An 18,374-nucleotide genomic window follows, 5' to 3' on the forward strand; every position below is an offset into this window, starting at 1 on the left:
TTCTGTTAGCTTCAGAAATTATTTTAAGTTTTCTTAAACTCAAGTTAAAATTGGGTAGCAAACTTGGACATTAAAAGGTATCTGGTAAGTAACCAAACTCAGACAACTTAACGTCCTTTCTTAGGCTAATGATATAAGAGTGAAGAGCAGGACTTGGTCAATGGATTGCCACTTTATGGTAGACCTCTAGAGAAACTGTCTAGTTAAATGGGGCTAGAAACTAGACTACGAATTTTATTCTATTACTCCAGGCGACCCAGCAGTGCTCCTTCTCGTGTGTGTGTGTGTGTGTGTTTTGTTTGTTGATTGATTGTTTTTTTTTAAACTTTTCAATGGAAAATTCTAAACATATTCAGAAGTCTGGAGAATAGTATAATGGACCTTTCCATATCCATCACCCAGTTTCAGTTTATGGTCAGTCTTATTTCATCTATTCCTCAATTATTTCTCCCCCCCACCAATTATTTTGAAGCAAATCCCAGACATCCTATCATTTCATCCATAACTACTTTATTCTTTTTTTTTTTTTTTTTTTTTGAAACAGGGTCTTGCTCTGTTGCCCAGGCTGGAGTACAGTGGTGTGATCTTGGTTCACTGTAACCTCTACCTCCTGGGTTCAAGCGATTCTTGTGCCTCAGCCTCCTGAGTAGCTGGGATTACAGGCATGTGCCACCATACCCAGCTAATTTTTGTATTTTTGGTAGAGATGGGGTTTCGCTATATTGGCCAGACTGGTCTTGAACTCCTGGCCTCAAGTGATCCACCTCCCTTCAGCCTCCCAAAGTGCTGGGATTATAGGCATGAGTCACTATGCCTGGCATCATAACTACTTTAGTATGTATCTTTAAAAATTAGAAAAACCCCATAATACCATTATCACACCTAAAAGTTGAACTGTTTCTTAATATGATCAAATATCTAGACTGTTAATTCTCTTGTCTCTTAACTGTTGGTTTGCTTGAAATGGGTACCACACAAGGTTCATACATTGCATTTGGTTGTTATTTATTGAAGTCTATTTAATTTATAAGTTTTCTTTTCTTTTCCCCCTTAAATTATTTAAGAAATCTAGTTGTTTTGTCTTTAAAGTTTCCACACATATTCTGGATTTTGTTGATTGTATCACCGTGAAGTCATTAACTTGTTTGTATGCCTCCTGTGTATCCTGTAAACAAGTAAGATTGATCAGATTCAGGTTCAGTTTTTTTAGTGCCTTCTTTTGAGTAAAGTCATACCAAACAGATGCCCAGAACATCTGGATTTGGGTCCTCACTAGATTCTTCAAATAATGTATATCTTCTATAAGTGGAATATGAGGGACATGGACCTGCTTTAGTAAGAACAGTAATCTGTTTGGGGAGTTAAAAGAGCAGTTGTGGATTTTTTTTTGATAAAGATCATTTTTTTTTCCTGATAACCTTGCTGTTATTCTAGTGTCTTAGCCATCTTCATTTGGTTGTTTACCAATATATGACATGTGATTTTATTTTTCAGATGGATACAGACATATACAAGATTGTGGTGACCTGTGTTACAGTTAGAAGTTGGTGAGAAAGGTGAGGGTGGATAGCAAAAAGAGAGAGATCATTTGGCTGGCTGTTCCAGCTGGATCTCCCAGGATGTAACATAGGTGGACATAGATCCAGGGTCTGACCCTCAGCTTGAGAAACCATTTCCCACTGATGAAACTTGTAAGACTTGGAGATTCCTCAGTTAGAATATAAATGTATTAATTCATAGTGATAGGTCTGCCTATGGTAAGCAATTAGGAAACAGGAAGTTCCTTGGTAAACATAGGTATGAGCAAAGGAAGATTGATAAATTGGGGTAATATTTCAGTTGTGCTGAGGTAAAACTTGGAGAATTTTTCCTGCTTCATCATTAATTAGAATGCTTATCTCTGCCAAAATCTCGTCTCTTTCCTAGCCCGTAGAGGTGCCCTGATATTTTATTTCCTATATCCTTTCCAAGTTCCATGTACTTTTCCTTTTGTTATGACAGTTTTATTCTGCAGCTTACCATATTATTTATTCCTGATCCATAAAAATATAAATAGTCTCATCAGGAACTCATTAAGTCATCTCCCAGGGAGGTTTCTTCAACAGATAGTTTCATTTTTTGCTGACTTACTGGCTTCAAATTCAGATGTCTCCCTATTTGGGGGAGGAGGCACCCTATTTGAGGCCTGTAGCTCCTTATGTTCTTAAAAGGAATATATAAGTCATTTATGTCAAAATCAAACTTTGACCCTTTATTTTTGGTGCTAAGATAATGTTATTTGACCAAGATTGCCTATGGAGTATTAGCAATGAAAAACAAAGCACACATATACACACATTAGAAAAGTAAAAACTTTTAATAGCTTGGTTTTTGAAATAATTCATCTTTGTGTCTAACCACTGTTACAGTGGGTGTAAGGAACACTTTTTAAATATTCAACATCAACATCTGTGCTTGTTTTTCTACTGTGCTGAGGTACACTGTGTTGCCTTGGTGATATGGACTAAATATGTATGTTCTCTGCTTCCCCTGAGTCTGAGGCCTCTGCTCATCACTGTTAATCCGGGATGTCACTCTACCTGTGTGATCTTGGTCATTTTCTAAACATTAGGTCATGCATGAAAGGCAATTCAAAGAGATTAAACTAGCAGATATGTCAGCATCTTTAGATACCATGCTTAATGGAAACTTAGTTTACCCATATTCCTGAGAATAAGAATACAGGAATAGAGAGCCTGCTTCTCTCAGGCAGTGTGTCTTTCATTCATTTTTAGTTTCAAAATTAAGTTTGTGTCAAACCAACCTACAATCTAGCAACTTGTGTATTGAACTCACTTTTACTCAGACAAGATCAGTTCAGCTCAACAGGTATTTATTGAGTATCTACTAGATTCCAAGTGACATGGCATGAAGATGAATAATACAGAAGTAGCCTTTGCCCTTAAGGAGCTTCCAATCTAGTGAGTAAAGAAAATTTGCATTTTAAATAATCTGGGTAATGGTGACAGCCCAATACTAATATGTAAAGCCAGTAGGAATGTACTAATACTTTTCCAATTTTAGTCATCAAAAATTGTAAATTACGACCGGGCGCGGTGGCTCAAGCCTGTAATCCCAGCACTTTGGGAGGCCAAGACGGGCGGATCATGAGGTCAGGAGATCGAGACCATCCTGGCTAATACGGTGAAACCCCGTCTCTACTAAAAAATACAAAAAACTAGCCGGGCGAAGTGGCGGGTGCCTGTAGTCCCAGGAGGGAGGCTGAGGCAGGAGAATGGCATGAACCCGAGAGGAGGAGCTTGCAGTGAGCTGAGATCCGGCCACTGCACTCCAGCCTGGGTGACAGAGCGAGACTCCGTCTCCAAAAAAAAAAAAAAAAAAAAAAAAATTGTAAATTACAAATGAACTAAATGTAATAATATGCCATAGATTGTATCTAATGTGAGGTTAAAAAAAAAATCCCAGATGTCCTGGAGTTGCCGTGATTCAGCATTCCAACTCAGATGATTGTCCTGTTGTCCAGTGACATAATGGCCTGATCAGTTCTCTTCCAGCAGACTGTCTGTTACGGTGGTTTGGTAGTGGTCTGTTGGGAAGCTGCATTTTTCCTTTTCTTTTTTTATGCTCTGGACCCCAAACAAAAACAGCCGGCTTTATTCCATTGGTAGTCATGAACATTTCCAATTTGAGGGATTTTATATTCCCCAAACAGAAGGTTATATGGCATATATCAAATAATAATGATATCCAGCCAGGTTCCCCCTCTGTACACAAATCAGTAACTGAAGATACAGTATTTCTAAGTATAATACTTCAGAGGAAGAGATAAGAATTACAATTCACTAAATTCGTGGAAGTGTTTCATTATAATAAATATTTCACTTATTAATAATGTAGCAATTATATATTAACAGAAATATGAATGTATGCCCAAGCAAAATGTGGTAAATATTTTAACTTTATCTAGGTTCCTTAATTTTGAGAATATAATTATCAAAGCTCTTCAAGAAACTCAAAATGATTCCAATTTCTGTGGAGTATCCATTAAAACTGATATATAATGAAAAAAAACAGTGAAAATGTATGCATCAGTTTCTAAGAAATCATACTTGTCATCATAGAGACTGATGCATGTAAATTAAATGTATTATATTTTTTTATACTTGTATGTATTTTATACTTGTATGTATTTTATACTCTGTATACTTTTATTACACTTTTTAAGGCAGGTAAAAGAATGAGTAGATATTATCAACTATAACAACAAATTTGTTGAATATTGTGTTAAAACCAAGTAAAGGACCACAGCTCCACCAGATCAGGAATGAATGAACAAAATTGAGGACCAGTTTTTAAATCATTGTTGAGACTATTAGGTTCATTTGTCTGTTTAAGAGGCTCTCCTTAGGGGATATAATTTATGCATGTGGAAAAATACAGGAGATGATTCACTGGAATTTCTCTTAATAATACCATGTTCATTAAGAATAGGTCATTGGGAGGAAAAAGAAATAAAAACATCCGAACTCATTAGTATAATTAATATTTGCCTCTTAGAATGAAAATTAACTCCAAATTTTAGCCTTGAACACTTTAAGAAATGAAAGATGAATTAGTGAAATAATTTCTACTTAAAATCTTAGTTGTTACGGAGAATGACATCTCACTATTAATGTCCAATTCTAATTAAATGGATTGTTTTAGAAATGTATTTGTGAAATATAGCAAACATAGCTAGTGATAGTAACAGGTGAAAACTGATATTTCAAATGACTAAACAGACTTGGATTAGAGGAAAGTAGGAAAAGGTGTGTAACTAACAGAAGCAGTTAACCAAAAATTGAGCTTCAGGCATCAGTCTTATGTGGAAGACTGTAAATCAACAGGCTAATATTCAAAATATGACAGACATCTTAATATCAACATATGCTAAATTGGTTTATCTTTAGGCAGAAACAGAAAGCAAAAAATCAAACTCATCCAACTCATACATTTTTTGTTGTTTTTAAGATGGAGTCTTGCTCCATTGCCCAGACTGGAGTGCAATGGCGTGATCTTGGCTCACTGCAACCTCTGCCTTCCGGGTTCAAGTGATTCTCCTGCCTCAGCCTCCCGAGTAGCTGGGATCCCAGGTGTGCGCCACCATACCCGGCTAATTTTTGTATTTTTAGTAGAGACAAGGTTTCACCATGTTGGCCAGGCTGGTCTCAAACTCCTGACCTCAGGTGATGCACCCGCCTTGGCCTCCCAAAGTGCTGGGATTACAGTTATGAACCACCGTGTCCGGCCCAACTAATACATTTTTAAAATCCCATTTTAAAAGTAAAACCACAGTTTTCATATAACAAATTTTATTGCTCTTCATTTCATTCTCCAATTTTAAAATGCTTTACTTTCAGCCAATATGTGACTATAGGAGACTTCAAAGGCATAATCAATTACTCCCTTAAAGTTCATTGTAAGTGTTCTCAGAACTCTACCACCTAGAATTTAAAGACAGGAATATTTACTTTTTCTTTATAATTTTAATTTATTGTAAGGCTCGATTGTCAATAGCTATTAACTTCCATTTAATAATCTATGGTGAAATAGGTAATTTCTTATTTTCACAAGCGTGTGAGTAAAAGACTGGGTTTTAAGCAATAAATCATTTGTTCTAACTAAGCACATGCTTGGAGAAAGTGCTATTTTTCCAAACATATGCCTTGAAAACAAGTAAAATTCAATTCCCTTTTTGGTTCACGGGAAGCCGTATTGGGGTGACTTCCAAGATTGGCCAACCTGTTGTTATTCTTACCACCTCTTTCAAAAAGCGATGTTGTCTTTGTCCCCAAATTCTGGGGTTGTCCTATGCTGATGCATAATGAAGCCCTGAGGCTTGGAAACTTGTAAACCAATAAGATGATTTAATGATGAAACTGCATGTTAGTTTGACACTGTCTATTAATATTAAGTCCTTGAGTGAGCTTAAATTTGAGACCCTTGTAAAAGCGGCATATAGTTCCAGTTTTGCTTCCCTATCAGTGGAGCTTGAGATGTCTGTTCCTGCCTACTGATATTTTAACACATTTTTAGTTTCTCAAGATCTGAAAGATTTTGTATGCACATCTTAGTCTGGATACTGTTTTCATTAGTTCTAATGCTGCTGCATGCAAATTTTGTTTAAAACCAAAATTGACTCTTCACATCTGGACTAGATTGGACATGGTGAGGAGGCTGGAAGGAAAGTCCTTTTTGCTCTGTAGGCCCTGGACAGCTTTCTTAGAGAGTTGACTTATCCAGGATTAAGAAAAAGTTTTCTTTTGCGTGACTAAATTATTTCTACAGTTTGCTTGTGTAAGCATTTTAGATTTAAGCAAGTTCAAGTTGAAATATATTTGAATATAAAGTAGAAACAGCTTCATTTAATGGGATAATAGCAATTTCTAACCCATCAAGTTAATATCTACTAAATAGCTTCCAAAAAGCACTGACGGGAAAATATTTTTCACTAGCATGGCTTTATTCAGTTTCAAAAATAGTAGGGGCTAAAATGTTCGGACATTTATCCTGCATTTATTTTGTGTTTCACAAGGTTAAAATTTTACATTTTGTAAAGTGTCTGAAAAGGAGTCCACAAAGTGTTTCTGCTTTCTTGCTCCTGAATGCAAAGGTCTGAGAGAAGGCACATGGCCTCATTAGCTTCTGGGTGTTGTCAAACCCAATCCTCTCAAGTACCAAATGCCCAGATACAGTTATTGGGATGCAGGAATCTCACTTAAGCAGTGGTTTTTGCTGATATAAAGACAGATATCTTGATTAAAGTGTAGGGAGATAGAAACCATAACAATTTGGGCAATTTTGGCTCTAATATCTAATTTGTTGTGAAAGGGGAAGATGTTCTAAGCTAATGTTCTTAAAAGTAACTTATGAATTTCTTAAAAATAGTTTTTAAAAGGCTGTTTCAGGAAAAGCTGTTTTATTGCATGGCACAGATTAAATGTACAGATGTTATCTTAAAACAATGAAAGAGTTCCCCTAATTTGAATATTCAATACCAGCTGTTATTCACATCAATATTTTAATATTTTACCATCAAGATATTTAATACAAAAGATTGATACATATTTAACTATTTAGAATGCTAAAGTTGTCCAGATGAGTAAGAGGGAAGGAGAAATAACATTCCCCAAGTACCTACCATGTGCACAAGCTCTACTTATATATCTTGCTTAATCTTAGAAATGAATCCATGAGGTAGATTTTAATCTCATTTTACAAATGAGGAAACTAAGGCTCAGAGAGGTCATACAACTTTTCTGAAGTTGTATGACCTCTCTGAGGTAATAAATGGCAGAGCTGGAATTTGAACCTAAGTCTGCTTGTCTGTAAATCCTGTGTTTTGCAGAAAACTCCCCTTGTATTTCATAAAATGTTAAATCTTGGCCCAAATTCAAATCACCATCTTTATGGGTTACCGGAGAGAGGTATAAGTTGGCAAGGCTGTGTTCCACAATGGGAAAATATGGGTAGGATTTGAATGAGGTAAGAGTGGGATGCTTGCACAGTATCATATTTGTGCGGCTGGAGTAATGTTTTTCTGTTTCCCTCTTAAATAGCAAAGTAGAGTAGGAGAATCTTGAAATTGAACTCAGTCCTGAGGTCTGCTTTTCCTATTATTAGTCACTTTCAAGCCAGGTGATTTGTGACCATTTAAATGTTATGCTATTTCAAAGTCTTTTCTACATCTTTAGAAAAGGACATGAGGGAGGGTTAGTTAAGTGGGGCAATGAGAATGTAGAGTGTAATGTGTAAAAGCAGGACTAGCAGTTGCTCTGAAGATATCTGGGAAAGGCCGGGTGCGGTGGTTCACGCCTGTAATCCCAGTACTTTGGGAGGCCAAGGTGGGTGGATCATGAGGTCAGGAGTTCAATACCAGCCTGACCAACATGGTGAAACCCCATCTCTACTAAAAATACAAAAAATTAGCTATGCATGGTGGTGGGCACCTGTAGTTCCAGCTACTCAGGAGACTGAGGCAGGAGAGTGGCATGAGCCTGGGAGGCGGAGCTTGCAGTGAGCTGAGATCATGCCACTGCACTCCAGCCTGGGCAACAGAGTGAGACTCTGTCGCAAAAAAAAAAAAAAAAAAAAAAAAAATTAGCTGGGCATGGTGGCACGCACCTGTAATCCCAGCACTTTGGGAGGCCAAGGCAGGTGGATCACAAGGTCAGAAGATCGAGAACACCCTGGTCAACAGGGTGAAACCCTGTCTCTACTAAAAATACAAAAAAAAAAAAAAAAAAATAGCCGGGTGTGGTGGCGTGTGCTTGTAATCCCAGCTATGTGGGAGGCTGAGGGAGGAGATTCACTTGAACCCAGGAGGCGGAGGTTGCAGTGAGCTGAGATTGTGCCACTGCACTCCAGCCTGGGCAACAGAGCAAGACTCCGTCTTAAAAAAAAAAAAAAAGAAAAAGATATTAAAATTAATGACAGGAAGAGTTTGGGTTCAGTTATAATTTAAGGGAAAAAACATTGAGGGGCCTAATCTATATATTGCTCCAGATCCAATGATTTAATTTTGAGAAGAAAAATCCAGTGATTGAACTCATGCAAGGAGATGGCCTGGGGCTTGCTGTAAGTCAGGCTGCAGTTTGCATTGCATTAAAGAAAATCAAAAAAATTAATAAACTTTTAGAAGAAACTTTAAGTTTTCGCCCATTCACATTTAGCTCTTGGGGTCTCATACTTCTGGACTTGCTTAGACCTATGCTATCTAATATAGTAGCCACTGCCCATCCATATGTGGCTACTGAATACTTGAAATGTGACTAGTCTGAATTAAGATGTGCTTAACTGTAAAATACACCCTGGATTTCAAAGACTTTATAAATAATGTAAACTATTCTTTCCTGTTGGTTACATGTTGAAATGATAATATTTTGGATATATTTGGGTTAAATAAAATATATTACTAAAAGTAGTTTCACCTGTGTCTTTACTTTTTAAATGTAACTATTAGAAAATGTGAAATTAAAGGCTGGGCGCGGTGGCTCACGCCTGTAATCCCAGCACTTTGGGAGGCCAAGGCAGGCGGATCACGAGGTCAGGAGTTCGAGACCATCCCTAACATGGTGGAACCCCATCTCTATTAAAAATAGAAAAAAAAATTAGGCGGGCGTAGTGGCGGGTGCCTGTAGTCCCAGCTACTCAGGAGTCTGAGGCAGGAGAATGGCGTGAACCTGGGAGGCGGAGCTTGCAGTGAGCCAAGATCGCTCCACTGCACTCCAGCCAGGGCGACACAGACTCTGTCTCAAAAAAAAAAGAAAAAAGAAAATGTGAAATTATATTTCATGTTTATATATGGCTCATGTTTTATCTGTTGTACGGCGATGAGTTGAAGAATAGGCAGTATTCCCTGAAGCTTCGTGCTACAGGCAAGTGCTTTAAAGTGGTTAAGTATGAAAAAGATGATCAGTGCCAGCATTCAGTCTTCCAATAAGCCAGGAAGTTTTTCCCTCTTCCCCTCAGATGGTACAGGGGTGGTATTTTGACTATTGGAATATTTCTATTAATTCAACACTTTGGGAAACTAGGTGGATGTCTCTATCATTCACTCACTAGATCAAAGCATTTTTTTTTCTTCTAATGGAAGTCTCACTCTTTAAAGGCAGTTATCCCTCCTATTTATCTCTCTAAAACCTGAGTATTATTTTTAAGTCCTGCTCTTTCTGCTAGGGTTTTTGCCAAATTTCCAAAGCAATGGCATAACTAATGTGGCTATTCTTGCATGTAATCACTAGAAACCTAAAGAAATGGGAACTATGTGGGTTAGAAGAAATAGCATTTATCAGGCAGGGCGCAGTGGCTCATGCCTGTAATCCCAGCATTTTGGGAGGCCAAGGCGGGTGGATTACTTGAGGTCAGGAGTTTGAGACCAGCCTGGCCAACATGGTGAACCCCCATCTCTACTAAAAATACAAAAATTAGCCGAGTGTGGTGTCGCATGCCTGTAATCTCAGCTATTTGGGAGGCTGAGGCAGGAGAAATGCTTGAACCCAGGAGGCAGAGGTTGCAAGGTTGCAGTGAGCCAAGACCGTGCCTGCACTCCAGCCTGGGCAAAAAAACAAATAAAAAACTATCAAATCCAGGGCTGACCACTATATTCTAATACTACATTACTAAATTACAGTTTGTCTTACTGCTCATGCAAAGCTTATGTGAAATGATTATTTGACTATGATGAATTATGAGTTTGGGCTCCTTTTGCTTTCCACAAAGTACCAGGCCTACTGCCTACTGTTGACCTCATAGACACCCAATATACACAAAACTATAGTGTATGGATGCCACACTAGTAAAGCTGGATTTTTTTTTTTATTATGGTAGAGACCGTAGAGATACACCATTTCATCATTTTATACTTTCCAAACAAGTCATTTCCCATTACCCTTTAAATGCTTTATAGTATTTTATTTTTGGGGATATTAGAATTATTGAGTAATTTTTTGTAATTTTTTTCAAACTTGTAAAAACTGTCAAGTATAGTTATTTTTAAAATTTGGGGCAATATTTTTTGCGGGGGAGTTGATAAACATGGCTGAATGTCTTGTATGCCAAAAGAAAGCTAACTTCTATAAACATATGCTTCTCACATAACCACTCAGGCAAGTACTGAGTGCATCCAAGTCAGCCCATACCAAAAGGAACACAATATATATACATTTTTTTTTTTTTTGAGATGGAGTCTTGCTCTTGTCCCCCAGGCTGCAGTGCAATGGCATGATTTTGGCTCACTGCAACCTCCACCTCCCAAGTTCAAGCAATTCTTCTGCCTCAGCCTCCTGAGTAGCTGGGATTATAGGTGCCCGCCACCATGCCCAGCTAATTTTTCTATTTTTAGTAGAGACAGGGTTTCACCATGTTGGCCAGGCTGGTCTCGAATTTCTGACCTCAGGTGATCCACCAGCCTCAGCTTCCCAAAGTGCTGGGATTACAGGCGTGAGCCACCATGCCCAGCCAGAACACAATATTCTTAACAAATGAAAGGGAAATTAGTGGTACATCATCAACAGACTCTATTTTCAGCAACTTTTCTATTACAGGTGTGCCCTGCTTTAAGAACATCCAATAACTGAGTTTGTTTAAATGCATCATAGAAAAATCTGAGCATTATGAATCAGATTTGATACACAAGCAACCTTTTAGCTTACTCCCCCACCAGCCCACCACCCCCAGAAAACGGCCAAGGGGTCTAAATCTATATTTTGCTCCAGATCCAATGTTTTACTTTTGAAAAGGAAGATCCAGTGATTTAACTCACATAAGGCAATGGTCTGGGGCCTGCTAAAAGTCACGCTGTGGTTTCCATTGCATTTGAGACAACCAGACAAACAAATACAACTTTTAGAGGAAACTTCACGTTTTCTCTTATTCACATCTCAGTCAGGAGTGGGATCTTACACTTAGAATTGCTCAGATCTGTGCTGTCCAATATGACAGCCACTAGCCATATGTAGAGTATATTCACAATCCCGATCAATTTCCATCAGACCTCTATTCTTTCCAACTCTCTCCTCATCATGAGTGGGGTTAGGGTTATTGTTTTTGGTTACTGAATATATTATTTTTCTATGTAAAGCTAACAGACGTATATGGTGATCAAATCTGTAACCACAACCTCAGTAGTACTATTTTCTGTTATTGATTCAGATTTTATCTACAAGACTGGCTGCAAGTAAGTTCAGAGAGACAGCATATTATTTGAGACACCTAACATTTCATTAAAAAAAACTTCTGTATTGGCTGGGCGCAGTGGCTCATGCCTGTAATCCCAGCACTTTGGGAGGCTGAGGTGTGTGGATCACCTGAGGTCAGGAGTTCGATACCAGCCTGATCAACATGGAGAAACCCCGTCTCTACTAAAAATACAAAATTAGCTGGGCGTGGTGGCACATGCCTGTAATCCCAGCTACTCATGAGGCTGAGGCAGGGGAATAGCTTGAACCTGGGAGGCAGAGGTTGCAGTGAGCCGAGATCGCGCCATTGCACTCCAACCTGGGCAACAAGAGCAAAACTCCGTCTCAAAAACCCAAACAAACAAACAAACAAAAAAACCACTCATGTATAAAGATACAATCAAGAGCATCAATTTAGTTTAAAAGGCAATGTTATCTTAGTACTCATTAGCAAAACAAATAATGTAATGCATTCTGACATGTTTATTATGATACTCTGATATACTAATGTAAGTGAAGATGATAAATGCAATAGAAAAATTTTAAATATACTGGTGTTGGGGGCAAGGTGACACATAAGCTGTGTCACACTCTGAGAGATACTGTTTATTACTATACTCACACTGAACATGATTTGATTGTAGTAACTGCATCTGAGACCACATATTAGGGGGCTTCATAAAGGGGTTTTGTTATTCTTCAAAACTAGTAACACTTCATCTTAACCAAAACCCTTAATAAGAAAAATCAGAAATAAAGCAAAGTTTTACACACTACCCTGAGGATCAATAACTTCAAGCCCAAGGCCTTCTTAAGGAAATTTTCTTTCTGGTTTGCTAAAGCTGTGGGAGACCATTACCATCATGAGGCCCGTTACAGGAAATATTGATCTCTAAAATGTCATGCTCTAACACTCTATGGTGACTTACAGCATGTGCTGGCCGGATTATAGAACAAGTCAGCTCTAAGCATTTCACACATTTATCAGTACAGGAGCTATTGCATCTACCACTAGATTAAGTTTCTGAGTAGCCATTGAAATTTGGGAAAAGGTATGATAACGCAAAGTAGATAGGTTAGGACCTCCACACTGAAAACAGATATGGTACAGCTGTGAATATGGGAAAAATCCCTAAACTTGAACAAGGAAACAAAATCCAGAACAGGATGGGCACAGAGGCTTATGCCTGTAATCTCAGAACTTTGGGAGGCCAAGGTGGGTAGATCACCTGAGGTCAGGAGTTTGAGACCAGCCTGGCCAACATGCCGAAATCCCATCTCTACTAAAAATACAAAAAATTAGCCGGGCGTGGTGGTGGGCACCTGTAATCCCAGCTACTTGGAAGGCTAAGGTAGGAGAACTGCTTGAAACCAGGAGGCAGAGGTTGCAATGAGCCGAGATTGTGCCATTGCACTCCAGTCTGGGCGACAGAGCAAGACTCTGTGTCAAAAAAACAAAACAAAAGAAAATACAGAACAGATTCAACTCAGGTAAGTGAAATTGCCAGATGGCCAAAACAAGTTCTTCAAATTTCCACAGAACTCACTGACCCAGCAAGAGCACATCTTTATCCAAATTGCAGCTGGGAGCTTGATTAACTGAGAAACAACACAATTAAATGACATGACATTCTTCATAGGCACCAATCCAATGTCAGTATCTGCATGCTGAAGTACAGACAGTTACACTGAAATTGCGTATGCTCTGAGGAATGACACTAAATTAGCTTCCAGGAAAATTACTCAATTTTGTAAGTAATTTTCAGTTTTTTTTTCTTAGGGATATTTTTCAACTTTCACTTTAATTTTCTTCAGTTGCTTAGTTGTATATTTTGAGAAGGCAAATCCATTGGCACTTGGGGAGGCTTAGAACATAAATTAGTATTAGAAGTAAAGGGAACACACAGCTAAAAGTTTTACTTTAATCACAAATTCACAACTAGAGATATCATTTGCATATCTTAGAATGCTAAAGACCTGTTAAAATTTTTTTAACCAATCAGCAAAAATATGTGCCACAGATTTCTAATGTTCATAATTTAGAATTTATCACATAAATATTAATATATACTTTATTTGCAAAATTATTATTCTTAAAACACTTCTTTCCAACACATTTACAATGTTCATGTGCTTTAAAGAAAAATACCACCCTCATTTAAAAATGTACTACTAACTTTAATGTGTGGTTATACCAGTGCCACCAAATTAGAAAAGAAAAAGAAACATACAGCTGTATTGGATATGTAGTTACTACTACAAATAATGACAACACATGTCTTATACAATGATCGTATTATGCTTTTCTACCACTTCTCAGTCATTATCAGAACCATTTGGAGGTAAGAAAACCAATGCATCATTGAAAATATGCCCAAATGCCCTAAGACGGTATACCCCATACATCATCACATGCATCTGATTTGGAGTCAGTCCATTAAAAGTAACAGCCATATCTGAACAACAGCCTTCTACTACCTGGTTGGGGTGGTAAGTCATTGCCTCTTTAATAGAAAGCCCAACAGATTTGGTATTAAATACATCTTTTCCATCAGCATCTTCTGCATTTTCTGCAAACACTCCAGCATATTTCAGGCAAACTGCTAGCTGTTTATCTTCAGATATCTTCCAAATCATCCCCCCCTGTTCAGGACACTTTTCAGGGATATTGAGAAGGCTGTTAAGTCTTTTCATTGATTCTATACTTAAGACAATTCCTCCTTCCATACCCACATATTCAAGGTCTCCAGATTTTATAGTGTGGCCCAGATAGAAAGGCTGTGATGGATCCTTTTTTAACAAAAAATACTTTAGGTTTTCAATGATAGCAAACGTAGTGGGGCGTGCAAGGAAGAACCAGTTGTATTGGTCTCTATACTTATCAAAGGCATATTTGTAAGCTTTTCTCATCATTAACCACATGTCATTTGTGTCCATATTAATTGACTCAAACACTTTAACATTTTCAGAACTGAAGAACTCTGCTTTGTCACAGTGTTTGGTCCAAGTCTCCTTTACTGCAGCCCAAAGACTCACATCTTTGGGTTTTACAAGGATAATACAGTATACTCGAAAGCTCTTACTGAGCTCCATGCGCTCATCCTCTGAAATTTTCAAGATATCTTCTTTGTTAGGAGCTTGTAGGTGATGATGCTCATGGTGGTGCATTCTATTTCCATGACCAATCCTAATATGTCCTAGCATAGTGATCAAAGCACAGAAAATGCTTCCAAGCATCACACCCTTCAAAAAGGAGCTGCTTTCAGAAAGCATTTTTCCTATAAAGAAGAAAAAGACTCTTAAAATACTTAATAGAAAAGGATTAGTCTATAAATTTGATTTGGTATTCCTTATATACTTACGTTTTGCTCTTAATTTTTTTTTAAAGGTTCCCAAGCTTGAAATCAAGTTAGTTGCATATAGTACAAAAGACTCTCAAAATCTTTAGCTTCCAATGGAATCTGATTACTGTTTGGTATAAACTGGAACTTTGCAACAACTCCTCTATGGAGAATTTGTTTTGCACTTCATCTATGGGGATTTAATAAACCCTTGAAACCAGTGTTACAGAGGTTATCCATCCACTGTTCTCTTTAAAGAATTTCACATCACAAGCTTGCATTATTTAAATACCTCTAAAAATATAATGGATTTTTACACCAAAACCTTGGATTGAATAGATAAAACCACCTATAAATGGCAAATCACCAGTGGTATTGTGCTGACATTTCTGTTCTCAACATAGTGCTTTCTTTAACCGATGGCTGCTGTCCTTAAGTGTTTTGAGTAAATCTAAACCAAGTTTCTTGAGAATAACATCATATATGTTAATATTTACCCTTTTGTTCCTAAAACTAAATGGTTTCCAATACAGTATCCCAACTATTGATGTAATAGAAGCCTGTAATAAAAAGTTGCATTTTTTGGATGAAAAGGAATATTGATAGACATATCTGGGGCCTATTAATAAACATTTTTATTTCCTCAAAACGAATTTTCTTCTTCTTTGGGGAAGTAAAAACGGAAAACTTTACACTTTTATTTCAATTAGAAATTAAGAGCTGGGTGCAGTGGCTCATGGCTGTTATCTCAGCACTTTGGGAGGCTGAGGTGGGTGGATCCCTTGAGCTCAGGAGTTCGAGACCAGCCTGGGCAACATGGTGAAACCCTCTCTACCCAAAATACAAAAAAATTAGCCAGACGTGGTGGTGGGTGCCTGTAATCCCAGTTACTCAGGAAGCTGAGGTACAAGAATCTCTTGAACTTGGGAGGTGGAGGCTGCAGTGAGCTGTGATCTCATCATGGCACTCTAGCCAGGGCATCAGAGTGAGACTCTGTCTCAGAAAAAATAAATAAATAAAAGAAATTAAAAGCTGATATTAAATACACTTGTTCAAAAAAATTGTATGTTAACCATTTATTCTAGTAAAGGCTGAATTTTCCAATCTTCCCTCCATCTTCAGAAAAAAGCGATCTATTGAGCTACTTAGATTTCCCTGTTTTCTCTTATGGTTGAAAGGAGCCTTAGAAAGCTACCCAATGTCAGTCACTTCTCTCATTTTACAGAGAGAAAATGGAAGTCCACAGAGGTTAAGTAACTGATTCAGTCACACAGTCAGACAGTGGTAGAAGTGGATTAGAAACCACATTTCTCGAATCAGTTTAATGTTTTTTTCCATTACAGAATAATTGCCATAGTGCTTCTACCACATTAGAGTTTGATAAATGGGTTACTGAATATCCTTGTTTTCATACAAATGGAAAAAAAGTGGGATCTGTTGACCATAACTGATGTTTTGCACCCAACAGCACCATATTGTTACAAGGAAACCACTCCTATGGTTTTCTTCTAGAGGAAATGGAATTTTGACTTTACCAGAAAGACAAGGTGTGGAATAGTTTGGCAGATGTAATTTCTGAGTGGTGGGTGGCGCAAGAGGCAGGAAGGCTTTCCTCTGTCACTCACAGAACTTGGTCAATAAACACAGTTCTAAGAAGAGAAGTGACAGAAAAGAAGCGCTGCATAATATTAGAATTGTCGGCTGTGCACGGTGGCTCACGCCTGTAATCCCAACACTTTGGGAGGCCGAGGCGGGTGGATCACCTGAGGTCAGGAGTTCAAGACCAGCCTGGCTAACATGGTGAGACCCTGTCTCTACTAAAAACACAAAAATTAGCCGGGCATGGTGACATATGACTGTAATCCCAGCTACTCAGGAGGCTGAATCGCTTGAACCCGGGAGATGGAGGTTGCAGTAAGCCAAGATCGCGCCACAGCACTCCAGCCTGGGCGACAAGAGCGAGACTCTGTCTCAAAACAAACAAACAAACAAAAAATTTGTCAGGTGCACCCTAAAATTAATTTATATAGGATTTTTGTATTTCATGTCACACAGTTTTCATTATTTCTGGCCAATACATAATTCACACAGTTTCTTTGCTCAATTATGTTATATGTGTCAGAATTCTTCCTGATGGCGATCCTACTCCTGGCTGCAAAAATAGGGATCAAAACTCAGTAAGTCTACACATTTTAAACACAATAATTTGCAAAAATTATCCTAAGGAGATTTTTTTCCCCATCAGAGAGGCAAAAAATGTAACAGTAGGGATGCATATGATAGGATACTTTGTGCAGAAAGAAATTTAAAACTGCACACGAGCACAAATGAAACTGAAACTACCCCAATGGTTTTTAGAGGAACCTTTTTGGGTGAAGGTAGTTGAGGTGAAGTACGGAAAAGGAAGACGAAATAGGGAAGAAAAGTGAGAGGGAGGACATGGTAACCTAGAGATCCCTCTGAAGGACCAAGAGAGCGCCCCCAGGAAGAAGGCTCTCGGTCTCCTGTGCTGACAAGCCTCCCGCTGCACCTGCCCAAGCATCCCGCGTGGAGCATGCTGGGAGAGGGCTGGGGCCCAGGCCTCCCCCAAGAGACGGAGGGGAGTCAGGGTGCGCTCGGGGTGGGGGTCAAGGCCCCGCCACTCACCCGCGTCTAGAACGGCTTAGGGGCAGGAAAGCGCAGCCGCTCACGGGTTTCCTCTCACGTTGGCGCGCCACTCGGTTGCGCTCCTGGCCGGGATGTTCTAGCCGCAGGCGGTGTCCTCTCGTTGGTCTCGCTTAAGGTGGGGAGGGCCAGGAAACGGGCGCCGCGAAGGCGGGGCAAAGGAGCCCGCGGCTGGGCGGAGCCGTCCGTTTGCCCGCCCGCTCAGGCGTCGGAAGGGCCGGCGCGCACGCTGCGCGCACATTGCGCGCACACTGCGTGCCCTTTCTCCCCGCCCCCTACCGAGTTCAGAGACGTGCTTTAGGCCTACGTGACCCGTACGCTCCCCTTTACCCAACGGGACGCCCAGAGAGGAGGCCGTGCGTACTACTCGCTGACGCCTCCTACTTCGCCTTCCTGGCATGGAAATTGCGAGAGCGAGAGATTCTTGCTCCCAGTGTCGCTTATCAGACCTCTTGATGGTTTCTCTGATGTACCCATGCGTCGTTGAACCCTCATATTGCCCACTCCCCTAGTACTCCTGGGCTGAGACCAAAACGCAGGCCACTGAAATAGTCGTGCAATTATGGCATCAAGGGTTTCTTATGATTACTGGAATGAGATCTGAAGCCCCACTGCCTGGGATCCAATCCTGTCTTCACCACACCTTTTGATA

At 39.1% G+C, this 18,374-nt stretch overlaps 1 protein-coding gene and 1 long non-coding RNA gene across 2 annotated transcripts; one reads left to right on the plus strand and one right to left on the minus strand.

Moving 5' to 3' along the window:
- The first annotated feature begins 5,497 nt into the window (after positions 1-5,497).
- Positions 5,498-7,629, plus strand: LOC141409448 (uncharacterized). The gene is made up of 2 exons (XR_012430279.1): positions 5,498-7,284; positions 7,323-7,629. It is a non-coding gene; the product is annotated as an uncharacterized lncRNA (long non-coding RNA).
- Positions 7,630-13,621: 5,992 nt separating this feature from the next.
- On the minus strand, positions 13,622-17,852 carry C1GALT1C1 (C1GALT1 specific chaperone 1). Its single transcript, XM_005594491.5, has 2 exons — positions 17,705-17,852; positions 13,622-14,995 (listed from the first exon to the last, which is right to left on the minus strand). The coding sequence occupies exon 2, from the start codon at positions 14,988-14,990 to the stop codon at positions 14,034-14,036; it is 957 nt and encodes a 318-aa protein (XP_005594548.1). The 5' UTR covers positions 14,991-14,995; positions 17,705-17,852; the 3' UTR covers positions 13,622-14,033.
- Between the last annotated feature and the right edge of the window lie 522 nt (positions 17,853-18,374).

Source organism: Macaca fascicularis, chromosome X (genome assembly GCF_037993035.2).
Source record: "Macaca fascicularis isolate 582-1 chromosome X, T2T-MFA8v1.1".
NCBI lineage: Eukaryota > Metazoa > Chordata > Mammalia > Primates > Cercopithecidae > Macaca > Macaca fascicularis.

Bases quoted from the DNA above. Each gene is read 5' to 3' on its own strand.
- C1GALT1C1 (XM_005594491.5), bottom strand. From the start codon at position 14,990: ATGCTTTCTGAAAGCAGCTCCTTTTTGAAGGGTGTGATGCTTGGAAGC.